Here is a 24,307-nt window from a genome sequence, read left to right on the forward strand (position 1 = left end):
TGGGAAAATGGGGAAAACAGTAAAATCGCTGTATCTCTGAACTATCTCTTTGACCAAATCACACTTGTGATAACTAGTGTAATAACTAATTTAATATTTTTCACGTCTATTCACTGACTGAGCCTGCCCTGAAACTGTTTGGAGCCCCCCTGGAGAGGCCCGCCTCCCACTTGCAAAAAGGCGATGTCTTGTACTTTTCAGTAACTTGAATACAAGTGAAACAAACTTCAGCACACTGTCTCGATGAATACTTGTATATTTATTTTGGACATTTCACTTAGGCTTTCAAGACCTGATGAATGTCTCACCCAAGGCTTTCGTGGTGTTTAGATAAAAACACATTTGGAAAGATCCTTTCAGATTCTTTATAGCCAAGCTGTATCCAATTCATGAAGTTATGTTAATAGCTTTTAAGCAGAATGGCCTTTCATAATCTTTAATGAAATATGAACATTTGTCTCTCATTGTCTTTGAAAGACTGCGACTAAAGCAATTGTTTTTGAACATTTGAATGAATACTTTGCCTAATAATATGAAGTTGTTTAATATGTGGTCAATTCTACTGTTCATTGTACAGACATTAAAAGATGCTTTACTCATACCTTATCCTAGTGGTGGCAGAGTTACTCAGGCCTTTTACTAAAGTAAGGAAGAAGAAATACTCAACATACAAGTAAAGTAAAAGTCCTGCATTCAAATTTTGACTTAAGTAAAAGTACAGAACTATTAGCATCAAAATATACTTAAAGTACCAAAAGTAAAAGTACTCATTATGCAGAATGATCTCTGTCAGAATAATATATATTATATAATTGCATCACTTTAATGTTGCAGCTGGTAAAGGTGGGGGTAATTTTAACAACTTTATATAGTGGAGTGAAAAGTACAATTTGTCCCTCTGAATAATAGTGGAGTAGAAGCATAAAGTGGCAGAGAATAGCAATACTCGCGTAAAGTACACGTACCTCAAAACTGTACTTAAGCAAATGTAGATTATTCAGTGACTTTCCACCACTGCGTGGAAGCTAAGCTAAGCTAAGTTTCACTGAAGGGAGCATACTTGGAGATGCGGCACGAGGAATATTGTCAGCGCGTTTGTTTATTTGCAAAAGAAAAGTCTGGAGAGAAGCTATTCCTTAATTTGGCATTTATTAAAGCATTATAGGATCAAAAGCATCTTGTACAAGGATCTTTTCTATTCAGAAAACCACAGTCAGCAAGCTGTTAATCTGTAGCCATCATCCTAAAAAAGAATGCTATTCTTAACATTACACAGAGTTTTAAATGAAAATGTACAACTATCTGATAGGTTTCTACAGAGGTGGGGAGGAGCTGTGGTTTAGACTTAGCTCTCCCTTCGGTGGTGCACAGGCTGGTCCCAGCCTCTTGGCACACGATTCCACCCTTCGTGTGGAGACAGCGCCCTAGTGGAGGAATCCTACACTTCCTCTGTTTGTAAGTTGCTAAAGTCTTTGCTTCGTTCCCCAAAACTGATACTTTTCCTCTCATGGCCATTATAATACATACTGTCCTCAGTACATGATGTTCTTTCTGATATCCCTGTTTCTTTGTATAAAGGTAAGCCTGTTTGCAACAGCTAATCAACTTTTCCCTGCAGTCAGCAAGTCTGCAGGACAACACTTTGAATTGTTAAGCCTCATGCTGTTTGTGTATGTGTGTGTGTACAAAAGTTTCAACCTTCTATTAATATAATAGGCAAGCAACCTTCTTTTAAATTATTAATTCTCACAATATGCAATCACCTAATTAAATAAACGAAGGAAATAGGGTTAATGAAGAGAATTTAAGTTTATTTTGTTATATTTTCTTCTATTTTTTGTCTTTTATTTGTCTGCCAATCTACTGTTTCACACTCCAGTTCGGTAGGTGGCGGTAATGCACCTGTAAGCTGGTTGCCAACTGCCAATCAAAATAGAAGAAGAAGAAGAAGAAGAAGAAGAAGAAGAAGAAGAAGAAGAAGAAGAAGAAGAACAACTTCGGTTTTAACCATCGAGCCCAACAGGCCTCCAAGACACAGGGGGCGCTCCAGTTGTCGTTACCTTGCTATGCTCCATGCATAAACGGCTCAGCTAACTACTTCCGGGAGTTTTATTATCAATGATTTTGACACTTTTGTGAGATTAAAACACTACTCTGGTGTTTGTCTTTTGTTGTTGTTAAAAATGTCGTACAACTACGTGGTAACAGCTCAGAAACCTACGGCAGTCAACGCCTGCATCACAGGTAAATATCTGTTGTTTGTTGTTTTTTGCAGTTGTGCGTTTGCCACCTGCGTGCTAGCTGAGCTCCCGCGCTGCAAGTAAAGTGCTCCAGACGGGCCTGTAGTAGCCGCTAGCTTTTGTTTTGCTAAGTCAAATGTTTACTTGCTACACCAGGCATATTTATCTCTATGCAAGCCATGGCACACACGTCTTTTATCTGTTTATGTCATGTCTGCTCTAATGCACGTACGATCCGGTGAACCTTTCGTCGGTTCTTCTTTTGGATCTGACGTTAGCTGTTGTCGTGCCTAGTTGGGTTACCCCAGATCAAAATGCGTTTCCTCTTGTTGAAAAACATCATCATATCACCCCACAGCTATTGCAAACTGCATGAAACATGCAGGCACAGCATATTTGGCAATCCCCCCCTTATAACATGATCAGAAAGCTGGTGCCTTCGTTTGATCTAACGTACATGGATACGTAAAGATACTTATCCAGAAACCAAGATTTAGGTGGTATTTTTGAATAATCTCATAGCCCATGAATTATGTGATGCTGTCGCGCCCCATTAACACATTTTACTTCTATGTATGCTCAGGATTTGACATACATGTACATATGAAATGACTTATAATAATAATGTCTTAACTTCAGTGTCTACCGTCCTTTTCCTTGTTAACAATATTCCCTTTAATAGTAGGAGCACAATCATAACGAGTCCATGGGTTGATGTAGATTTTAATCTGAAATATTTAGAGATGGACAGTATACAGTTATGCAATCTGCAACTGTTGACTTATTTTCATGATTGGACGTTTAAATATTTTCTTTAATTTACTGATTAACTGTAAAGTCAATAACATAATAAGTGCTAATTCTTAAATGAGCTTTTTGTTTGACTAAAAGTCTAAAAATACATAACAAGCAAATGTTTTGGGGTTTTACTTAATAAATGACTTAAATGATGAATTAATTAATCAATACAATTGTTCTGTTGACCAACTGATTCAACTAATCAACTAACTGTTTCAGTAATAACTGTGATACAAGTTTCTAATCTGATTGTTGTATCTGAGTGAAATGAGCCTACTTGGCTATGATTGATTTGTTTATTTAACAACAAAAACAAAAAAACATTTGCTGGTTAGTTTCTGAAATGTGAACATTTTCTAGCTTTTCTCTGTTTCATATTATTATAATATTATGGTAAATAGAACACTTTTTTTTAAACCAAAAAACATTATTTTAATACATCACAGGTAGGGCTCAGGTTATTTGTGATAGAAATGTATTATTTTTGACTGTTCATAGACTGACTGAGTAAACTGAAGTCATAACTAATGCAATAATCCATAGTGAAAATAACTGTTAGTTGCTGCCCTAGTCTAAATATATTTTAGAAGTACCAATAATCATGCCCCAAATATCACCACACTATCAATAAAAAGATTTGGTTGTTGGATGTTGTCGGTATTGCTCTCCATCCCCATTGCTGATGTTTGTCCACCTTTCTCAGTCATTTTTTCCTCCACTACTCTCACCTAAACATCAGTGTACTTCACATATTATAAATGTCGGTGTGTCTACAGGTCACTTCACCTCTGCAGAAGACCTCAATCTACTCATTGCTAAAAACACACGGTTGGAGATCTATGTGGTGACAGCCGAGGGGCTGAGGCCCGTCAAGGAAGTGGGCATGTATGGAAAGATTGCCGTCATGGAACTCTTTCGGCCAAAGGTAAGTGTTGTGGGTGTGTGCGGTTGGTAGCAGTGTAGTAGCAAGTTTCTTAAAATGAACTAGTTGGTGGGCTGTTGGAACAACTGGTCAACTAGTCGGCCTCACTGAAGATCTACATGTATTTTCGGTTGCACCGTGGCTAACTCTATAATAAACCTTGTTTGAGACAGAATGCACATCAGTTTCTTCCCAAGAAACAAGACAAAAAACGTGTAAAATATATTTCTGGTCTACTTTGTTCCTTAGTCATCCTTACATTTAGTTTTCAGGTGGAAATTTTACATGTTTGTAAAATTCAATGTTTTTTAAGTGTTCTCTCAAAAAAAAGTGATGTCACAAAAATCTATGTTGTATGTGCTGCATAGTTTGTGGTTACCTTAATTGTAAGTTTAAAGAGGAAAAAAAAAAACAGACACATCCCAAATATTTGTGGTTATTATAAATCTTGTCTGGGGAAAAAAAAGACAATAATCCTGGTAGAATAGTTGCTTTTGACTGTATAGTGGAGTCATAGACTGGTCAAGTCTGTCCCTATTGATCAGGCTGGTGGAGGTAAATCAGATGTCTGATCAGTACCACTGCTACAGCCTGTTGTAGTGAGTGAGTTTCATTAAAGTGAAAGCAGGCCTCTGCATGTTTGATCTTGATTTTGGTGTCTTTTTTTTTTTCCATTTGTTCAGGGTGAGAGCAAAGACCTGCTGTTCATTCTCACATCCAAGTACAACGCCTGCATCCTAGAATACAAACAGAATGGGGAGAGCATTGACATCATCACCCGTGCCCACGGCAATGTCCAGGTGGGTGAGACAGCACCTCTCTGTCTTGAAATTCACTGTATTGTAATATTTATTTATGGTTTGTTCATATGAAGAACATGATGTATTTTGACTTTCTCTCATTAACCTTGGTTAAATGCACCAGTTCACTCTTGATATCTATACTGGACCCTCATTCATGAAACTTCAGTTAGACTGTCTAAATTCAGCCAAATGCCCTGCACAGTCCCATTGTGCACTTATGACAAATGTTAATGTAATATGCTGTAAATTGGCAAGAATCTTTTATCTAACATTTCAGAGTTGTCTTTAGGGTTTATATCAGCAAAGTTGTACATTTGTAGGTCTCATTTTAAAGTATAAAAGCTGATAAAGGTTTACTAGCTATACTGTATTCAACAGCAGTCTGAGACTAAATCACTAAATGTGATTTTTGTCTGAAGTGTACTGCAGTCCTTAAACCTTTCCAAACCAATTGGTCTTTTGCAGGATCGTATTGGGCGTCCATCAGAGACGGGTATCATTGGAATTGTAGACCCAGAATGCCGTATGATTGGCCTGCGGCTGTATGACGGGTTGTTCAAGGTGATCCCATTGGACCGGGACAACCGTGAGCTCAAGGCCTTCAACATCAGACTGGAGGAGCTGCAGGTCATCGATGTTCACTTCCTGTATGGCTGCCAGGCCCCAACCGTCTGTTTCATCTACCAGGTACTGTAGGAGGAGAGCTACTTGGATGTAGGAGTGTGTGTTTAAGGGAATAGGAAAGACTATGTTGGTAAAAAGACTTGCATTGTGTGCATTGTGTGTATCCTTGAGGTCTAACAAACGTATCAAGTGCGTTTCATTCCTCATAAAACATTTGCGAACCCAATTTTTAAAGTATTGTTTACATTCATGCATACTAGCTTGCAGTATTCTTCTTTCCTTCCTTTGCTGGGCATTTCAGCATATCTTGGCGTGTTACCGCCACCTGTTGATCATTGGATTAGTGTAACACCATTGGTAAGACTGTGTGCGACAACTGCGTGTGTGTGCATGTGCGTCCTCATGAGCATGCACGTGATAAACAAAACAGGGACCCAAAAACAGCTCCATAGCGCTACTAGAAGTACTACCCAGGGAACCTTTTAATTTTGATTATATTTCCGACTTAATGTCATATTGTCCTCATTTCATGTTTTTGAAAATGTAACATGGTGTCCTGCTGTGCATCGTAGGACCCCCAGGGACGCCATGTGAAGACCTATGAGGTTTCTCTGAGGGAGAAGGAGTTTAACAAGGGCCCCTGGAAACAGGAGAATGTAGAGGCTGAGGCATCGATGGTCATCCCAGGTAATCAGAGCTTATACTGTATACATGAAATGCTATGTCACTTTATCAATTAGTAAATCAACAGAAAATAAAGCGCTGCAAGTTCTATTTTTATCATCTGATTTTTACCTGATTTTATTAGTATTGTTTTCTATCTGAATTTTACCTGTTTCAGATTTTTGTAATAAGATCATAACTGGTAGTGACACCAGTGTGAGGACGTAAGCCCAGGCTGTACATCTTCCAGAATGTATTCTCCTCTCAGAACCCTCTGTATTTTTAAACTATTCAACAAACATAATGGGTCAAAGCACAGAGAGGCTGGAGTGGAGGCAATTTAATGATTTAATTGATGAATTAAAAACAGAGGTAATTGATAATGAAAATATTATTAGTTGCAGCTCTACTTAAATGTATACCTGTTTAGAACGTGCACATTGTCTGTGTCTGAAATTGTACAAATATAGCACCGACTCTTGCCTATGTGCTTGTATTTTAGTGCCGGAGCCATTTGGTGGAGCTATAATCATAGGACAAGAGTCAATCACCTACCACAATGGAGACAAATACCTGGCCATTGCACCACCTACCATCAAGGTAAAACATTAAATAATGGTTATTTATAGTAATCTGTTTTTGTCATCTGTCTCATTAAAATGTAGAATATTTAGTTTTTCTTTCTTAAGCCTTCAGCTTTAGATATTTTCATCATTCAGCAGTCCAAAGGAAAGATAGTTTAATATTTCAATTGCAGTATATTACAGTGTAGAATTGATTTACATAGTGTCTAATAACACACCAAGAATAATTTTATTTTCACAGTGTAATAATATTATAATGTGTGCAATCCTTGCGTAAGTGGGAGGTAAAGCAAATGACAGACCTGTAACCCAATCTCATGTAAAACTACCAGCTCTCAGGGACGGCTGCATAGAGACACGTACAAGAGCTTCATTTAAAACAAAGTATCCTACTGGAATGATGATAGAAGGGTTTGTATCAGCAATGAACATTTTCTTTATCTAAACATTTTACATACAATTAGATCCCAACACATATAAACATTTCTGTACCAAGGACACACAAAATAAAGTTACAAAGTAATGTAAAGTCACTTGCAGAGTTGATGTAATGTACGCCATAGGTTTCTATCCTTATCTATGTGGCCAGATTTCAGAGAGGCATTATAATAGTCATTAGGATCACACTGTTATCATAAAGCAAAGTTCAGTTAAGCTAAATGGAGGTTTTGTGGGAAATTAAGTCCCAGATGCATAGCTCTTTGATATAATGAAGTAACATAAAAATGGTGTTTAGTAAAACTGTCATCAGAATCTGTATTATGTGAACATATTAATATTTTGCTAGGAGACCCTGAGGTGTACGCATTAGAGTTTATTTGCTATGAATCTTGTGATTGATGTTGAAGTTGCCTTTAAAGGCAGGTTTATAACTGCTGTGATGATGACTTTAGCTCCCCGTACACCATTGCTTTTACAGTTATCTTATCAAGATTAAGTTGCAGTCTCTACTGCTCTGCTCATATTTAACAAAGCTCAAGGCCCAAAGGAGCTCCTCAACAGTATCCTGCTTATATAATTAGAGAATGTTCTCTCGCTGTCTCGCTGCTGTTTTGTTGCCATGGTCTCATATATTTTGGAAAGTGTTTTCGGATGTAGTAGCTCTGAATGTAGAGTTACATAGCTTTGTTTTGTCTTCATGATAAAAAAAAAAAAAAATAATGTTTTTGCTGGCAACTAAGTTATCACTCAGGGGGCATTGATTTGTGCTTTTTCAAAGTTCATTCAATGTAGGCATTTCTGATCAACTTGGCCATTTTGGAATGCAATATCAAACTTTCTATGCATTTCACTGTTTGATATTTAGAAAAACTAGTTTTCACTAGTAGCTTACAGGTAACAAGTGTTCAGCACTTTTTGTCCTTTTTTAATTGTATCGTCCGTATTTCTCTATCCAAAACAGGGAAAGTTTTCAATTAACAAAATCTTCTTTTTCTTGGACGTAGAGGGCTGCAACAGGACCTGGTGTTTGGACTTTGAACACAATTCTAGTTTCGTATATTTTTAAGTAACAGGATCTCATAAAACCGTGCTTTTTATTGCCGTACATGTAATCTCCACTTATCTGGTATTTAAATTAAACAAAAAAGTTACCATATCAGTACCACATCGGAAATGGAACATGGAAATATTGATTATCAATATGCAAGTTAGTAGGAAAGTAAGCATCCTTCAACTAAGCATCCATACATGTTCCATTATCTTTTGTTGAGTGTTATTTTGCTGCACCATAAACTTGTCCATCCCAGTACCCTATCATCACAAATAGAAATGCAACACAACAAGTATAGTTTCAAATGCTTCCAAGCCTTTTGTTGTCTCATCATGGGCTGCAGCTCAAACTATCTGTGTCCTGCTGATTGGTTCTGTCTTTAAAAGCTCCAAACAGTTTACACGCTTACCCAACTCACAGTTGTCTTGCAAGCTGTCTCTGTTACAACTCTGCTTCCACAGTAGCATTGCCCAACATCGCTTAGCAGATGTTTGAGGCAAGAGGTAGTGGAGCGTCTGTTGTTGCTATGTGACTAACGAAACCCCATTCTAAATGAACCTTTTATTTTGGACTTTTTTTCACACCGAATGCAACATTAGTATTCAGCTGAAAAACACCCTCCTTTCAGCGGTGTCAAGAAAACACAGAAGCAGGTCCTTTGATGTATAACAACATTTTTGGCAGCTAATTAATAAATTGTCACTCTTGAGCACAGAAGTGAAAAACTAATGTGAGACATCAAAGGTTTTGCCAGCACGGAGGTCTACTGAATGTGTCTGAGCTCATATAATACTTTTTTGTAGACTGGTATATGTTGGCCAGCAGACTGGTTTCGCTTGTAGAATCTAACAAGCTAATTACCTGCCATTCAGTCAAAACTGATGCTAGAGGTTTGTGAAAATAAAAGTGGATCCCTGGTTTGACAGAAGATGTAAGTAATAGGCGGATTGTGAAAATAAGTTTTGTAAAGGTTCAATCAAGTGAGAAATTGACTTACCTTCAACAGCAATAACAATACCCTCTGTTGAAGGAAAGCTCAGTCACGCTATGTGATTTTAATACCTAGTTCAATCATGACTACTAGTCTATTCAGCTTATCCTGTAGTTTTAGTGGAGACAGGAGACACTCTCCAGCAACTCCAGTTCAATATTCTTTTCAAACATGCTTTGGTGTTGCCCATGTCAAACCAGGACTGAAAACTGAGAGTGACGCTGACAATATCCAAAGGGAGTTTTGTTCAAGTGGAAAGTAAAAGAAGACATGTGTTATGTTTGCATCAGTAGAGTTTTCTGACTTCCCATAGCTTCACTCTGTTTAAGTGGCTCTATTTGGGGAAACATATCTTACATACTATTGTATAATATGCCAAGATGCATTGACCAGACCACAAAAGTCTCAGTTATAATTACAAGCAGAGCTCCTAAATCCCAGCCAAGTTGGTTATCAACCAATATTAGCTCATCGCAGATATATCGGTATCGGCGTATATGTCAGCTGATAAGTCACAAAATATTGCAGTACAGAAATACCAAAGATATGTTTCAGGTAATTTAGAAATGGTGTTGCTATTGCTTAATTTGTCCTCCAGAGAGTACTGACATTTTTCCACTATAAAATGACCTGCTCAGTACACATTTTGGTCATAATGCTATGTATGCTATGTATCATCAGATTTTTTAAAGCTCAAATATCAAAATAGGTACTGGCCTCAAAAATCCAGTATCCAGGCTTTAATTGTAAGTATTGTACAAAATTCTTCAATATTAATACCCCTGTATGTCACATTTGTAATCCACTTTAATGGTAGTTTCACAAACTTGTAGCAAAACATGTTTTTGGACAGCATCGAATCCTTTTTCTCTTCATGCATGAACCTTTGTATTACTCCTGTTGTAGTGTTCACAGGGTCCTAACGGGACGGCAGGCAGACTTGTGTAATATGTACTTTTTTGTCAGATTTAAGCTGTATGTTGGAGAAACTCCTCAGAGTATGTTTTCATAATGAGAGGGAACAAAACAAACATTGTGACGACAGGTCTCTGTGGCTGTACTTGGACATGCACATATATAAACTGTGTATATATACTGTGTATGTATATAGATAATACTTTGGGTGAGGATAAAGACTTTTTTGTACTGGTGTAATTCAAGGACCTCTTGCAGGCTTTACCTCCACTGTGAGTGTTATTTTAATGATTTGTTTGTGTTCCACTCTCATTTGCAGCAAAGCACCATTGTCTGTCACAACCGGGTGGACCCCAATGGCTCGCGATACCTCCTCGGGGACATGGAGGGACGTCTGTTTATGCTGCTGTTGGAGAAGGAGGAGCTAATGGACGGCACAGTGGTGCTCAAAGACCTGCATGTGGAGCTGCTCGGAGAGGTCCTCCATTTATCTTATTCTCGATGTCTCTTTATCTCTGTCTTCACTGTGTTTATCCACCTGCCTCTGGCATTTCTCCCATCTGTTTCTCTCTGCCTGGCTCGACCACCCTTTCTGTTGCTTGTTGATTTTCCTCCTGCTGCCTTTTCCTCTCAGTACCCCCTTTGTTACAATTGACTTTTTAATGGTTTATGGCCCTGACAGGAGCTAATGGATCAGTCGACACTTGTACAGAAGATGAGAAAAAATTATCGCACCTCTTTGTTGCTTGCTTGCCAGGGTGTCGCTTAGATTTAGACAATGACTGTATGTCAATACTGTGCTCAAAGCTAAAGACACACAGCTTTTGGCTTGTGGCGCCTTTCTCTAATGACTTTCCAAGGAGTTTTAGAAAGGTAAAATGCTTTCTTGCTAGTCCGCTTGGTGCTGGAGTTAAGCAGTCAAGCAGAGTAGGACTGCTGAGCTAGAGACAGATTGCTTTTCAAATCATTCTTAACGTTATTGTTAGGACCAGTCTGCTCAGTCGACAGGCAGCAGCAGCTCTACATTAAAAAGACAGAAAAGCTTCTTTATTGTATATCAATAATACCTTAAAGTATAAGACCATTTGAAAACATCATTTATGTGTCAAACAGAGTTCTGTCCATTTTTAGCTCACTTTAAAAAAGTTAACTGCCCACAAGTGAAATTTCAAAGCAATAGGAAAGTTACCTTTTATCATCTTCCTTCTCTGCCATTTAGCAAACAACAAAATTGTGCATTAATGCCATTATGTGCCATCATTGTTATGACTTAATTTGTGTTTCAATATAGCCGAACAGAGTTGTTCTCAGTGACCTTTCTGTTGTTGCTGTCAGATGATTGCACAAGTTGGGCTGCAAATAGTCATTATTTTCTTTATCAAGTAATCTGCCAATTATTTATTTTTGTATGCAAAAGGTCAAAAATAATAACAATTTCCCATCTGAAATTACCCAAGCCTAAAGTGATGTCTCATAATTGCTCATTTTGTCAACAATAAAAAAAAAAAAAAATTCAGTGTACAATTTTATGACGTGAAGGTATTTTTACTTAGATGACAAACAATTAAACAAACATTTCTATTTTCTAAATTGTCACTGATTAATTTATTGTTGATTGATTAATTGATTAATCATTTAAGCACTACGCATAAGTATATAATTGTGGCTCATAAATGCTACTTGTTGTATTGAGATCACTGTTTTATGCTGATCTGTGATCAGCTATAATTAACTTACAAAATTTACAGAGCCTTCACAGAGAGTTCTGGCCAAACAAAGTTTGCTTTGTAAATGCTGACTTAATGTGAAAGGAAGGTCAAACTGGAGAGAAAAGGATGTATTCTGAACTATTTTGGTAATTGATTAACCACCTGAGTAATTTCTCAGGCAAAAATGCAAATTATTTGCATTTGTTTTCCAGTGTGAGGATTTGCTGATTTTCTTTGTCTTATATTATAGTGAACTGAATATCTTTGGGTTTTGGACAGTTGGTTGGACAAAACAAGCAATTTGAAGACATCACCTTGGGCTCTAGGACATTATGATATTTTTCACTACTTTCTGACATTTTAAAGGCAAAATGATAAATCAAGAAAATAATCGGCATATTAATCAACAAGACTAAAAGTCTACAGCCATGCTAGCATTACAGCTGAGCTGTTGAACTGAAAAGACAGAGGTTCACCAAAGAGATTTACAATTTATCCTGAAGGGGACATGAATGTCTATACCAAATTTCATGGAAATCCATCCAACAGTTGGATGCGACATTTCAGTCAAAACGACATGCCAAAGTCATGGTGGTGCTAGAGGAAAAGTCAGGGGATAACCAAAGTTAGTAGGATACATTAAAGTGGTGGACCGACTGACAGTTTGACATTGTCATCCCATGCCACTAGCATTGCTAAAAATGAAATAAATGTTAGTTGCAGCCCTATTTTGGATGTGGCCTAAGAGACTGAGATGTTTTGTCTCTCTCCATTGACAGACATCCATTGCTGAGTGTTTGACCTACTTGGATAACGGTGTGGTCTTTGTGGGCTCCAGACTGGGCGACTCCCAGCTAGTGAAGGTAAGCAGCAAGAGACTTTTTAATAAAAAAAAAAAATCTTTAGTTTTTTTGTGTGTGCGTGTTTCCTTTTTTTGTTTTTTTTTCATAAACCTGTTATGTCAGTATAATTCTTTGCTGCAGGTAATGGAATAATGTTAACGCTTCACCATGTGGTCTCATCCTTTCCCACTGATTGGTAAAGAGGGTTCTGTTTGTTTCTCTGCAGCTCAACGTGGACAGTAACGACCAGGGCTCATATGTGGGGGTGATGGAGACATTCACCAATCTGGGGCCCATTGTGGACATGTGTGTGGTAGACCTGGAGAGGCAAGGCCAGGGCCAGGTAATGACCAAAAGCTGAGTCCCTTTTTGTGAAAAATATTTATATTTAACACATTGTGTTACAGTTACATATTGAAAGTTAATCATTCAGATAAAATAAAAGTTTTCTTGGGGCATTTGCCAGTGGATTTCCAAATGACATGGCGATTATCGAAAACCCTCTTAACAGTCACTGGATACACTTTATAGCTTATGGTGAGTCTCCATCTGTGTTTTCCTCTTTATCATCCTCTTTGTCACAGCCTTCAGGGAGTCTGGGCTTATACCACAAAAGCAGCCAGGTTCTTGAGTCGTGTTAGACGTGTTTTTGTCAGCAGAATTAAGCATGCAGCATACTACAGCACAAACCTGCCGCTGGCCAGAATAGCCGGGTGCAATGTATTTGGGAGATTCTTGCTGACATTAAATACACTGCTTCCTGTGCCCTTTTAATAGGCAGTCTGGGTGTTCTTCTTTTGTCTAGTCTATTTTTTTTGTTGCCAGTTGTCTCGTTACACCTGGCATTAACATGATCCAGGTATCCCACTTGCATTTAGATATGATTTAGCTGGACTGCAGTGACACCTGATGTTAAAATGCATCTGTGGTACACAGACATAAATTAGCTTTCTTGTTCTATTGTAAAAAGGCAGATTGCTGGGCATGTAATTTCCTCTAATAATATTTACACCCTTTAAAACTGACAGTAAAGACCTCATCTCGGTCGCTCCCTGTCTGCATGTATCCTAACAATCCATCATCTTAAGCACTTCTGTTTCCTAAAGTTTGTTTACCTTCAGTGGTTGTCAAACAGTTTGTATTCTGAATATAATGTGATATTACACATATTGCATGTTAATGTCAAGTTTAAAAGGCAACAAGAAGACATAATTTCATGTTTCTACCTAGTAAAGGAATTGATTTTTCTTCTTCCTGTAATATCAAAATATGAATTATTTTTATGTTAAATGAAAGCAGATGCTGAATGATTTTTTCTTTGACATATTACTGCACAAAATATAATAGTTTGACAAATACATTTTTTGATTTGAACATTTGTCCTTCTTTGTGTCAAATCAGTGAGGCAGAGGGAGATGAAATAGTAAAGTAACTAGAGAAATACAGTACAGAAGGTTTTGTTGGCAGGGTTTGATACCAGGCCTGAGGATACTTGATATGGTTCCAAAGGCAGTGGTCCACTAGAGCACTGAGCCACTCTCTGGGTACAGACCAGCACACAATGAGCCACTGACTGTATTCATTCACACACTTGAGCTCATTTCAGTCTGTTGAGGCCCAGAACTAAATCCAATTGCAATTATTTAATTTGCCATTTGCTGGAAATCCACAGAGCATTTGACCTGGTTAATTGGTACGGACACATTCCAAGACAGTTAAGACAGTAGAGGATTGATGCACAAGCTGCAGGACAAAATATTACCTCTCTCAGAAAAAGCATGACCGCACAGTTTACAGTCAAAACTGAAAAATGATTGTATTGACAGATGTGCAACTGCAAACCACATTGGTAGGTTTATGACAGTTAAAGTAAAATGCTAAAAGTGATAAATAACAAATACACAAACATGATATTACGTGCAGATTATCAGGATTCAGTCACTCCCATGACTGAGTGTGTGAGGGCATTTGAGAACATGCTCGGGGGGAGTTAGGTGGGTTGCCAGGTTCACAATGGTTATTTCCATTAGGATGAAGCTTTTGGGTGGCAGGTGGTAGGGGCTGAGATTATATGGGCTCTGGTATTAATCCTGTTAGTGTACCATGACTGGATGAATGAATAACATTCTGATGCTCTCCCGTCAGACTGTACAGAATTATTTACTTTCAGGGTGTCGCCATGTTTGAACTGGCAATCTCAGAGAAGCTCTACTATAAACTGATACTAATTAACAAATCCTTCACCCCTTCTTGCACTACCACTACATAACTACTTTACTAGAACTGGGACCAGTGAGCATTATTGACTACCAGTGCTTCTACCTACGAGGTCTGCGATTACTGCTACTATTACCTCTCCCACCACTTAACCCGGCTATGATAACTACTACTATTACTACTACTAATGACAATATCAAAGAGCGGAAGCAATTACTCCCTCAAAGAAAATTAAACAGATTTGCAGCTTCGTTTTGTAATATATGATAGTAAACTATATGATAGTAAACTGGATATCTTTGGGTTTTAGAATGTTGGTTGGACAAAACAAGCATTTTGAAGACGTCACCTTGGACTTAATGAAATGTTACTTCTTTTTTTTTTTTTGACATTTTATAGACCAAACGATTCATCGATTAATGGAGAAAATAATCGGCAGATTAATTGATAATGAAAATAATCTTTAGTTGGAGCTCTGATAAAAGCAAATATCATTTTAATAAACCTTGTGAAAACACTGAAATAAATGTTGTAAAGAACTTTCTTTAAATGTCAATCAGTTTAAAGGATAATTCTGGCATATTAAAAATTGGCGGCTTATTTTTGTAGTTTTGACTTGTTATGATAAAACTGCACTCACCAAGTTAATTGTTGAGATCTGGGATCACAAGAACATTGTTACAACATTTAGCCAGATTATCTAAACCACTTATCACTCATTTGGAGGTAAAACAGAGAGTCAGAGCGCCTGAAATAGTAATAATCCCTCATTGCCTGCAGAAGTATGATATGTCAAAGTTGAATCAGGAAGTTGGTCTGTAGACTGTGATGGAGGGTTACAACAGACAGTTTTGGCTACAATTTTTTCTAGGGTTGCCCTTTAACCAAACAATAGGTAGATCAGGAAGAAGTGGAAATAAAAAGGTATCACAAGATTACAAAGACATTTATGAGAAAATAGTAAAAATATCAGGATCAACTACATAACAACAACAAAAGAAATCAAAATCACACCACTCATATCTCTCTCTTTGTCTTTTTTTGCTTCTTTCAGCTGGTGACATGCTCAGGTGCGTTTAAGGAGGGCTCTCTCCGGATCATTCGCAATGGCATTGGGATTCATGAGCATGCCAGCATTGACCTCCCAGGAATCAAAGGTTTGTGTATTCTGTATGTGTGTGTCTTAATCTTTTATTGACTTGACAGTAGAGCCACTTCAGCCTGCATCTGTTTGCCTGGCCTTGCCAAGAAGCCAGCTGTTGCTCGTCCAAGCTCAGCACGTGAGTGTCAGCAGATGGCTCAGATGTCATAGATCTTAGCTCGATACTTTCAAAAGAACAGGAAAATTTCCAATCTTAGGTTTGGAAACATTTGTTTTCATTTAGTAAACCATCGAGCACTGCAATGTCTGCAATAGTAAACTGTCAAGTTAAAGAATCCCATCAGGTTTAACAATGGCAGACACTTCTTAATCCCAGAAAATTAAGTTCCTCTCCCAAGACAGTTTTCTGATGCTTAAATGAGACACGCGGGCCAGGTAAGGTCTGCTTGCAGTTGTTAGGCTTCAGCTGTTTATTGACCATCTCTGCCCTAAAAGTCTCAGCTGCTGCCTCCTGCCCCTGGCATCTTGATAAGAGGTAATTATTCACTTAGTCAATCAATGGCTCTCTGAGAGGGATCTGCAACCTGTACATCTTCCAACATGTTAACATTTGAGAGACGGAATAGTTAAAGATCGGCTTGGATTCTGGCTAGATACTGTATTTCTCCTGCTCTGCAGAATGGTAACCTTTCCTTCTAACACCCTCTCTCGAATTCCCTTCAAGGTTTGTGGCCGCTCCGCTCTGAGGCAGGCAGAGAGACAGATGACATGCTGGTGCTGTCTTTCGTGGGTCAAACACGGTGAGTGTTTGCCGTGCAGCATGCCAGATAAGTGTAGAGTCAATTCTGAATGTCCTTATCTTATCTTAAGAGTGTGTTTCCCCTCAGAGTGTTGATGCTGAGTGGCGAGGAAGTTGAGGAGACTGAACTTCCAGGCTTTGTGGACAACCAGCAGACATTTTACTGTGGCAACGTGGCGCACCAACAACTCATTCAAGTTCGTATACACTCACGTGCACACACTTCTGTTATATGTATAAAGTACATGTGCTGTCAGTGGGCACCAGAACATGTTTTGCTTAGCTGACACTCATTTGATGTCTGAGCCTGCTCTCCTAGAATAAGCTGACTTGCAGTATTTAACCATCCCAGTTCAAAGCAGGAATGGCATCTAACTTCACAATTTCAAAATTAATTATTCAACTGTGGCATTCCTTCATTTAATAAGATATACTTTGCCAGAGCTGAATCATACATGATTAAAAAGATTATTTGTGAATATGAAGGGTGCAAAAGGATTTCGTGTATTTTACACTTGGTTGAGATGAATATTGCACTTCATTTAAATTCAAGTTTCAGCCTGCCTTTTTGAAACGAGGAAGAAACCTGTTGGGAATTCTGCTCGACCCTTAACCATAAATCATTAGGATGTTAAGATAACACTGCTTGTGTTTTAATGCTGGAACATTTTACTAACTCTCTTGCCTCTCAGAGTTGGTATATTTACACTGAATACATTTTTACTTTTTCACTTATCTGAATGTTGCTATCTGGCCTTCAAATAATACTTAAAATAATAAAGGTTGATAGTGCTTAAACTTAAACTTGGGGGCACCAGAATTAATGGACTGAAAGCAACAGAGACTGCGTACATTTTCAGCAGTGTTGTCCTATTTGTTATAGTTTTTAATAATTTTAAATATAATAATACATGCTATAAATACATACAAATTGTAAACACAGCAATATTTTTTATACTAACAATGAATCAAATGACTCCATGTAACATGAAAGGGTTGCCCAAAGTGCTAAACCCAATAAGAATGCATCCCTGACTCTGCAGCTCTTTGCAGCTTTTAGCCTTATTTTAGCTAATTATTTTGGTCCTCCATCCCGCACATAGACTGTGTGCTTGAGCTTTGCTGCTCTAATTAATCCTGCAATAAAAAACTGTAAGGCAGCAGTTTCCAGCACACAAGCTCAAAGAAGCTCCTGGTAAACAAAGCTGAACATCTTGAAAGACCGAGATATTCTTCTCAGCGGGAATAGGAGACCAAGCCAGAGCTAAAAGATCACTGAATATTGCTCTTAACAGTTGGCCCTAAACACAACTCTAAAGCGATGCTCATGTTGCCTACGTGCCAACTTACCCATCTGCCTACCTCAATTTAGCAGAGAGGAGTATTTGTTCTACCTAGTTGTCACAAACTGCTTAATGCAGCTTTAAGTACTAGGTATGACAGTATTGATTGTTCGGTCGGTTCACTGCTTTGGTCCAGACTGAAATCTCTTGGAAGGATTGCCATAAACTTTTGTACAGAGATTCCTGGTCCACAGAGGTTGAATCAAATGACTTTGATCTCCTAACTTTTCCTCTAGCATCACTATGAGGGCGATATTTTTGTTTTTTAGTGAAGTGTCTCGACAACTATTGGACGAATTGTCATGGAATTTGGTTCAGCCATTCACAATCGCCACAGAGTGAACTGTAATTACTTTGGTGATGCCCTGACTTTGTTTCTAGCAAAAGAAGACGGTGTAGTCCCTCATTCGTGTTCTATCGTAGAAAAGGTTTCAGTCGTAGTCATCTGGACACTGTTTTCTAGCAAAAGCATCAATTGTCCAATTGTCTAGTTACCAAATGCCTGCAAAAATAATATGAAGACTTTCCCATCAGCCTCAGGTGTATTTTGTGTTTAGTGCTAATAAGCAAATGTGAACATGCTAAACTAACTATGTAGCAACATAAAAACTACTATGCTACGTGGTCCACATTATACCTGCTAAACAGCATGTTAGCATTTTCATTGTGAGCATGTTAGCACGCTGATGTTTGCATTCAACTCAAAGCTCCACCGTGCCAAAGTACAGCCTCACAGAGCTGCTAGTGTGGCTGTGGACCCTTTATTTGACAAAATAACCTCCCCAGTTGTTTGGACACTAGCTGTTTCCCAACAGTGTGTTCTGATATAAAATTTAACTCACGAAGAAAAATGTACATTCACAAGAAGAAGTCAAAAGTTTTTGTCTCTTCAAATGTGTTGTGATTTGCACTACACTGCAAACGTAAACAGGCTGCAGAAACTAGACAATATAATCATCATAACTGCTTCCAAGGACTCCATTAAGGATCCTATATTGAATATACGCTGTCGTTTCACATTTCATTACACCACTGTATTATGTGTGCTCTCTAACAGTGGAACACCTCCATTTATAGTTTGACTGTTGTTTGTACCTGCTGCAGTCTGTTAATGAGGCTTCTTCAGCTCTTTCTTTTCTTTGTCTTCATTTCCTTCCTCAATGCTGTATGGCTCTCTCCATCACACTACATTACATTTTTTATATTAAATTTGTATTTCTCCTTAACCTGAGGGGCTTTAACCAGGTTTTCACAAGCCTCTTTGGTACATGCAATACAAATGCAGTCAAATTAACTGTTATAAAAATATTAATAGTTCTTGAAAACACAATCTTGTTTTGATGTTTTATAAAATGGATTTCTAGGATCAAACAGATGCTGGGCATTTATCTTTCATTCCTTTTTATTTTATCAAGCCATATTTCTTAACATTTTGTTGTGATTTAACTGCTGTATTTTTCATTAATACATTATACTTCTTTAATGGTTTCTAGTGAGCAAAATGTCATTGTAGCCTTCATTTTGTCTTCTACTCAAATTCTACACATTAGCACCATCAGAATAGCTTAAAGTGTCCTTATTGTGTTTGAACATTATCTCAAGGATCTGGTTCCTGCACCATATGTTAAATAGCTGGAGTGGATTAAATGGGAATAATTTATCTTCTCTCCCCCATCAAAAACATAGTCTCATCACATTTTTCTTTACAAAAATACAAATCTTACAGAAAAAATGTGCTTTGCAGTTGATGCAGTTGAAAAAAGTGCAACAACACTCCTGGCACAGCACCAAATATAAAACATGAGATTTGCTTTGAAACAGCTTCATATTTGGGCTCCCTTTCTCCACATCATCCTTTCTGTCACTTCCTAGAAATACTGTGCAAAATATTATTTTAAAAAGGGAAAAACTGTGTGTGCCTCCAGATCACGTCAGGCTCTGTGCGCCTGGTGCTCCAGGAGAGCAAGGCATTAGTGAGTGAATGGAAGGAGCCACAGGGCAGGAACATCAGTGTGGCTGCCTGCAACCATACTCAGGTGGTGCTTGCCGTAGGACGGGCCCTCTATTACCTGCAGATCCTGGCTGGAGAGCTCAAACAGATCAGGTAGGACATAGATACACACACACACACACACACACACACACACACACACACACAAGCAAGGGATAGACCCATTGGGAAGAAACTGCTAGCCTGACTCTGTCCAGATTAAACAAATGTGTTAATTAATGATCTTCAGAGGTGGTGGTAGGCAGATTTTGTTACCTTTGGACATAGCCAGGCTAGCTGTTTTCCCCCCGATAGACATGAGAGTGGTATCAATCTTCGTATCTAACTCTCGGCAAGAAAGCAAATATGTAAGCTTTCCCAAATTGTCAACAATTCCTTTTAACGCCCCCCCATGTCTGTCTGGGTTTGATGGTGAGACCACAAACTGGGTCAGTTTGCAAGTTCAGAAATCTTAAGAGAAAAAAATGTCTAACCTCATCCCTTCAGTTATCCTCTGGCTGTGATCTTTATAAGGATTCTCTTTAGCATGAAAGCTACATAGCTATTGCTAGTCAGTTAGCCAAGTAAAATTAATTTTAGGTAACAAACTCAACTGCAGAGACTCAAGTCTTTATGCCTTGTCAGGAAAGAAAAACAATCAAGTATATACTCTAACAAATTAGTCTAACTAAAGGAATTGCAGGTTAATTGAATAGTTAATATGATACAATAGCAGGGTAGTATCTTACACATGACTGCGTACACAATACCCAACAGAACTGTTAGGCTGTTGCTGTATGAAAGTTTAATTAATCAAACATTATTTTACTGTATTCCCAATAGTTCAACAACTTGGTCTCTGACTCACAGTTATGTGTTATTATTATTCTGCACTATCTTACCTTCATTTTTTATTTATTTTTTCCTGATCAGCGGTAAAGATTAAGATGAGGGATTTGCATCTCATTTTTAAGTCCGAAGTGAATGGTGCAGTGGAACTGTAGAGTCTTACCATTTATTATATTTCTGTCATGCTGCTGCTGTGGTTTACCCTTGTGGCTGTCTTTGTGCCATTATTGCAATGAAACTGCTTTGAGCCACTATATTTACAGTAGTTTAAAAAAAAAAGGCAAGGATACACAAAAATGTTTTGGGTGTTTTTTTACAGAGAAAGACACACAGCTTGTAAAAATGGCCACCAGGGCTGCTTGAAGCACAAAGTGTTTGTTTGCAGACCTGAGAGTGTTCGTAGGTGATGAAACACTGAAGGAGACAGAGTGAAGTGTCTCACCAGAGCTGTGAAATAATGTTTGGCCTACATCAATAAGCTGCTGGTTTGCTGTGTGAGTCGAAAAAGTCTGTAAATACTAGATAGTCATGGTTGGATTAAAGATGTTTACATTGCTGAAATGCTCTTCTGTAATACAATTAAAGTGTAAGTACTCAACACACTATACAGTGATTATCCTTACAATATATTTGCATTATTGAGTAGCCTTGTTCTATTACGATGCAGGAGTTCAGGCTTTTTGTTTAATTAAAGGTGGGGTATGCAATTCTGGAGAACTCCAATACCATGATAAATACCATGATATAGAGCAAACAACGACACAGCAAGTAATGTACCTAATGTTAGCTAGGTTGCGGGTTAGCAAACTGTCCCTACAGTTGCTGCTGAGAAGCTAACAGCTAGAGAGGACGAGACAGTTTCCCCAGAACCAGCAAACCAGCTCCAGATAGTGATACTCACAACTCTCCTGCTACTATAGCAAACCTCACATCAACAGCATATATTGGCAAACTAGAAAGTAAGCTGAATGTCCGTGGGCAAATCATTTAACATTACCTGACACACAAATCATGGTTGGAATAGTGTTGCGATGTTGATATATGTCATGATATTATACATTTTGTGTAAATTCAATTCAGAACCTGTTTGTTTGATAAAATAACCAGACAAGTGTCTGTTTTTGTCCAGTGATTTAGATACCTGACAAATCAAGATACAAAATCATTAAAAAAAATTTAATATTGCCATAAATTGTTTGGTCTAAAGCAAGCATATGCACTCAGAAGCTAAATTTAAAATTTGCTTGATTCCTGTGTTGCTCTGTGTTGAGGCATTGAGTGCATTTAAGTAGTGTCATTGTAAAGTGACAAATTTGGCAAAATGTTTTTGCTGATTTTGTACTGCTTGTCACTTCATCACAAGATAAGACTAATAGCCAGAATGTTTAAAATACGATTGCTCTCATCAGAATTTCACAGAATATGGCTGACCTATTGATGGATGCTACCATTTGACTTAATATTCCTGCAGTACTTGTAGAGAACAGGCAATGGGGAAATGACTGATCAACTGCTAATCATTGTAGCATTTGTCAAGTGGAGCTGTTGTTAAGGAAATAGATTCATAACAGAGCTTAAACAAGGAAATCAAAAATCTGATTGGCTGTTAATGGGTGATGACCAAAAAGTCCAGCTGTGGCCAATTGATCTTAGAGACAAAAATCTTGTTGCCTGTCCACACATTGATTGAGCTCCCAGCACAGTTTTATAGGAAATTAATAGTTGTCTTGAAACTTTAGCCTGTGTGAACTCACAGCTCAGCTCACCACAGTCCTCTGCAACATTATTCAATTTGCATCTCACATGAGAAAAAAAATCAGTCAGAATTTATGCTCTGTGTCACTAACACATTTATGCCATTAGTCATTTTGTTCTGCTGTGTGTGTCAAACTTTGTCGTACACCGTCCACATTCACACAATGTGGGCAGGGCAGCTTGCTACTGTTTTTCTCACATCCTCTACACCTTCCTTAGTACCACGGAGATGGAGCACGAGGTGGCCTGCCTGGACATCACACCTCTGGGGGAGGGTGGTAGTGAATCACCGCTCTGCGCTGTGGGACTCTGGACTGACATCTCAGCCCGTGTGCTCAAACTGCCCTGCTTCACAGCCCTGCACAAGGAAATGCTGGGCGGAGGTGAGAGAAATAAGAGGCAGGGTGCGCTGACAGGAGAAAAGGAACTGTTACTGACTTGTGGGAGAGAGATACTGTAGGTAGATGCAGTTAATGTCAAGTGAAGTTTATTTCTATAACCCAATAGCACATACAATGTCTCAATGGGTTTCACAGATCCACAAAAGCAATGATTCCTAACCTAACCCAGGCTGACTCAAGAAAAAACTCCCTCCAAAATCTTCACATATAAAGGGGGAAAAATACAAAAGAAAAAAAAAATCTAGGAGGGCTAAAAGTCATTCAATGCTTGTTACCCCTTAAAAAGCCACAGGCCAGGCCAGGAAAGGGGTTTGTTAATTTATTTGTTTGTGCAGTTAAATCCTCACTCAATCTTTACAAACTATATGTTGTTTGAAAGCACAAAGCATTACAGCGTGTGTGTGTGTGTGTGTGTGTGTGTGTGAATAATTTTAATCTCAGTATCACTGTGACAACAGTTGCCTATTTGATAAAATGAGTGCAAAAATAACCGAGCAGTAAATTTTTTAAAAACAGAACAAAAAAGGCCAGAAACAGACCTTACATTTTTACCATGTTTTTGCCTCTATACATTTGTTAGTATCACTTACACTAATTTAGATCTTTTGATAGTTAACTCCAAAGCGCTATCTCTTAAGATACGAAGAATTAGTACAGTAATTATTTAATTCATGTAGTAATACATTAATTAAATAAAAAAGGTTCAAGAACAGTAATCATTTTATTTTATTTTGGGTGTGTGTAATTTTTGGATTTGTGCACAAAAAGGGTGTTCTTGTTATTAATGTTGTTGGATAATCAATCAATGCTATCCAGAAAACTTAAAATTACATTGGTCAGCCCTCACATCCCTGCTTGGGACATAAAAGAAAAATACATGTTAAAGGAAAAAAAATGTCATTCACATTGTTGAATCAAAGTTGTAAATACAAATAAATTGGTCATTAAATTAGTTTAAATGAGTTTTAAAAAAATTAATTCCACCTTCCCCTGAACCAATAGCAGTAGAAGCAGTTTCCAGTTGCAGGAGGAAATCTAAATAGAGATCCCCTCTCCTCACATGGCTGAAGGTGGGGGGGAAAAAGATGATTACTAAAAATGAACAGATGGTTGTAACAATTAGTAGAAATACACAGCAATGAGGTACTAAAACAATAGTGGGACTGGTGTAATACAAATGTAGCAAATCCAGTTATAAAGGAATAGTTAAACATTTCACTTTCGAGTTAGACGAGAAGATATACCTCTTTCGAATCTGTGCGGTAAAC

At 38.0% G+C, this 24,307-nt stretch overlaps 1 protein-coding gene across 1 annotated transcript in view; it reads left to right on the top strand.

Annotated features, from left to right (window-relative positions):
* The first annotated feature begins 2,007 nt into the window (after positions 1–2,007).
* Positions 2,008–24,307, top strand: part of ddb1 (damage-specific DNA binding protein 1) — a 45,725-nt gene continuing 23,425 nt past the window's right edge. Inside the window, exons 1-14 of the mRNA XM_044197532.1 lie at positions 2,008–2,244; positions 3,815–3,963; positions 4,644–4,760; positions 5,229–5,450; positions 5,960–6,074; positions 6,553–6,650; positions 10,352–10,510; positions 12,521–12,604; positions 12,810–12,926; positions 15,855–15,957; positions 16,627–16,702; positions 16,790–16,898; positions 19,970–20,148; positions 22,858–23,021. Coding sequence (XP_044053467.1) covers positions 2,184–2,244; positions 3,815–3,963; positions 4,644–4,760; positions 5,229–5,450; positions 5,960–6,074; positions 6,553–6,650; positions 10,352–10,510; positions 12,521–12,604; positions 12,810–12,926; positions 15,855–15,957; positions 16,627–16,702; positions 16,790–16,898; positions 19,970–20,148; positions 22,858–23,021 — 1,753 coding nt within the window. The 5' untranslated portion in view covers positions 2,008–2,183. The remainder of the gene's footprint in view (positions 2,245–3,814; positions 3,964–4,643; positions 4,761–5,228; positions 5,451–5,959; positions 6,075–6,552; positions 6,651–10,351; positions 10,511–12,520; positions 12,605–12,809; positions 12,927–15,854; positions 15,958–16,626; positions 16,703–16,789; positions 16,899–19,969; positions 20,149–22,857; positions 23,022–24,307) is intronic.

This window comes from Siniperca chuatsi, linkage group LG1, assembly GCF_020085105.1.
Source record: "Siniperca chuatsi isolate FFG_IHB_CAS linkage group LG1, ASM2008510v1, whole genome shotgun sequence".
Lineage (NCBI taxonomy): Eukaryota > Metazoa > Chordata > Actinopteri > Centrarchiformes > Sinipercidae > Siniperca > Siniperca chuatsi.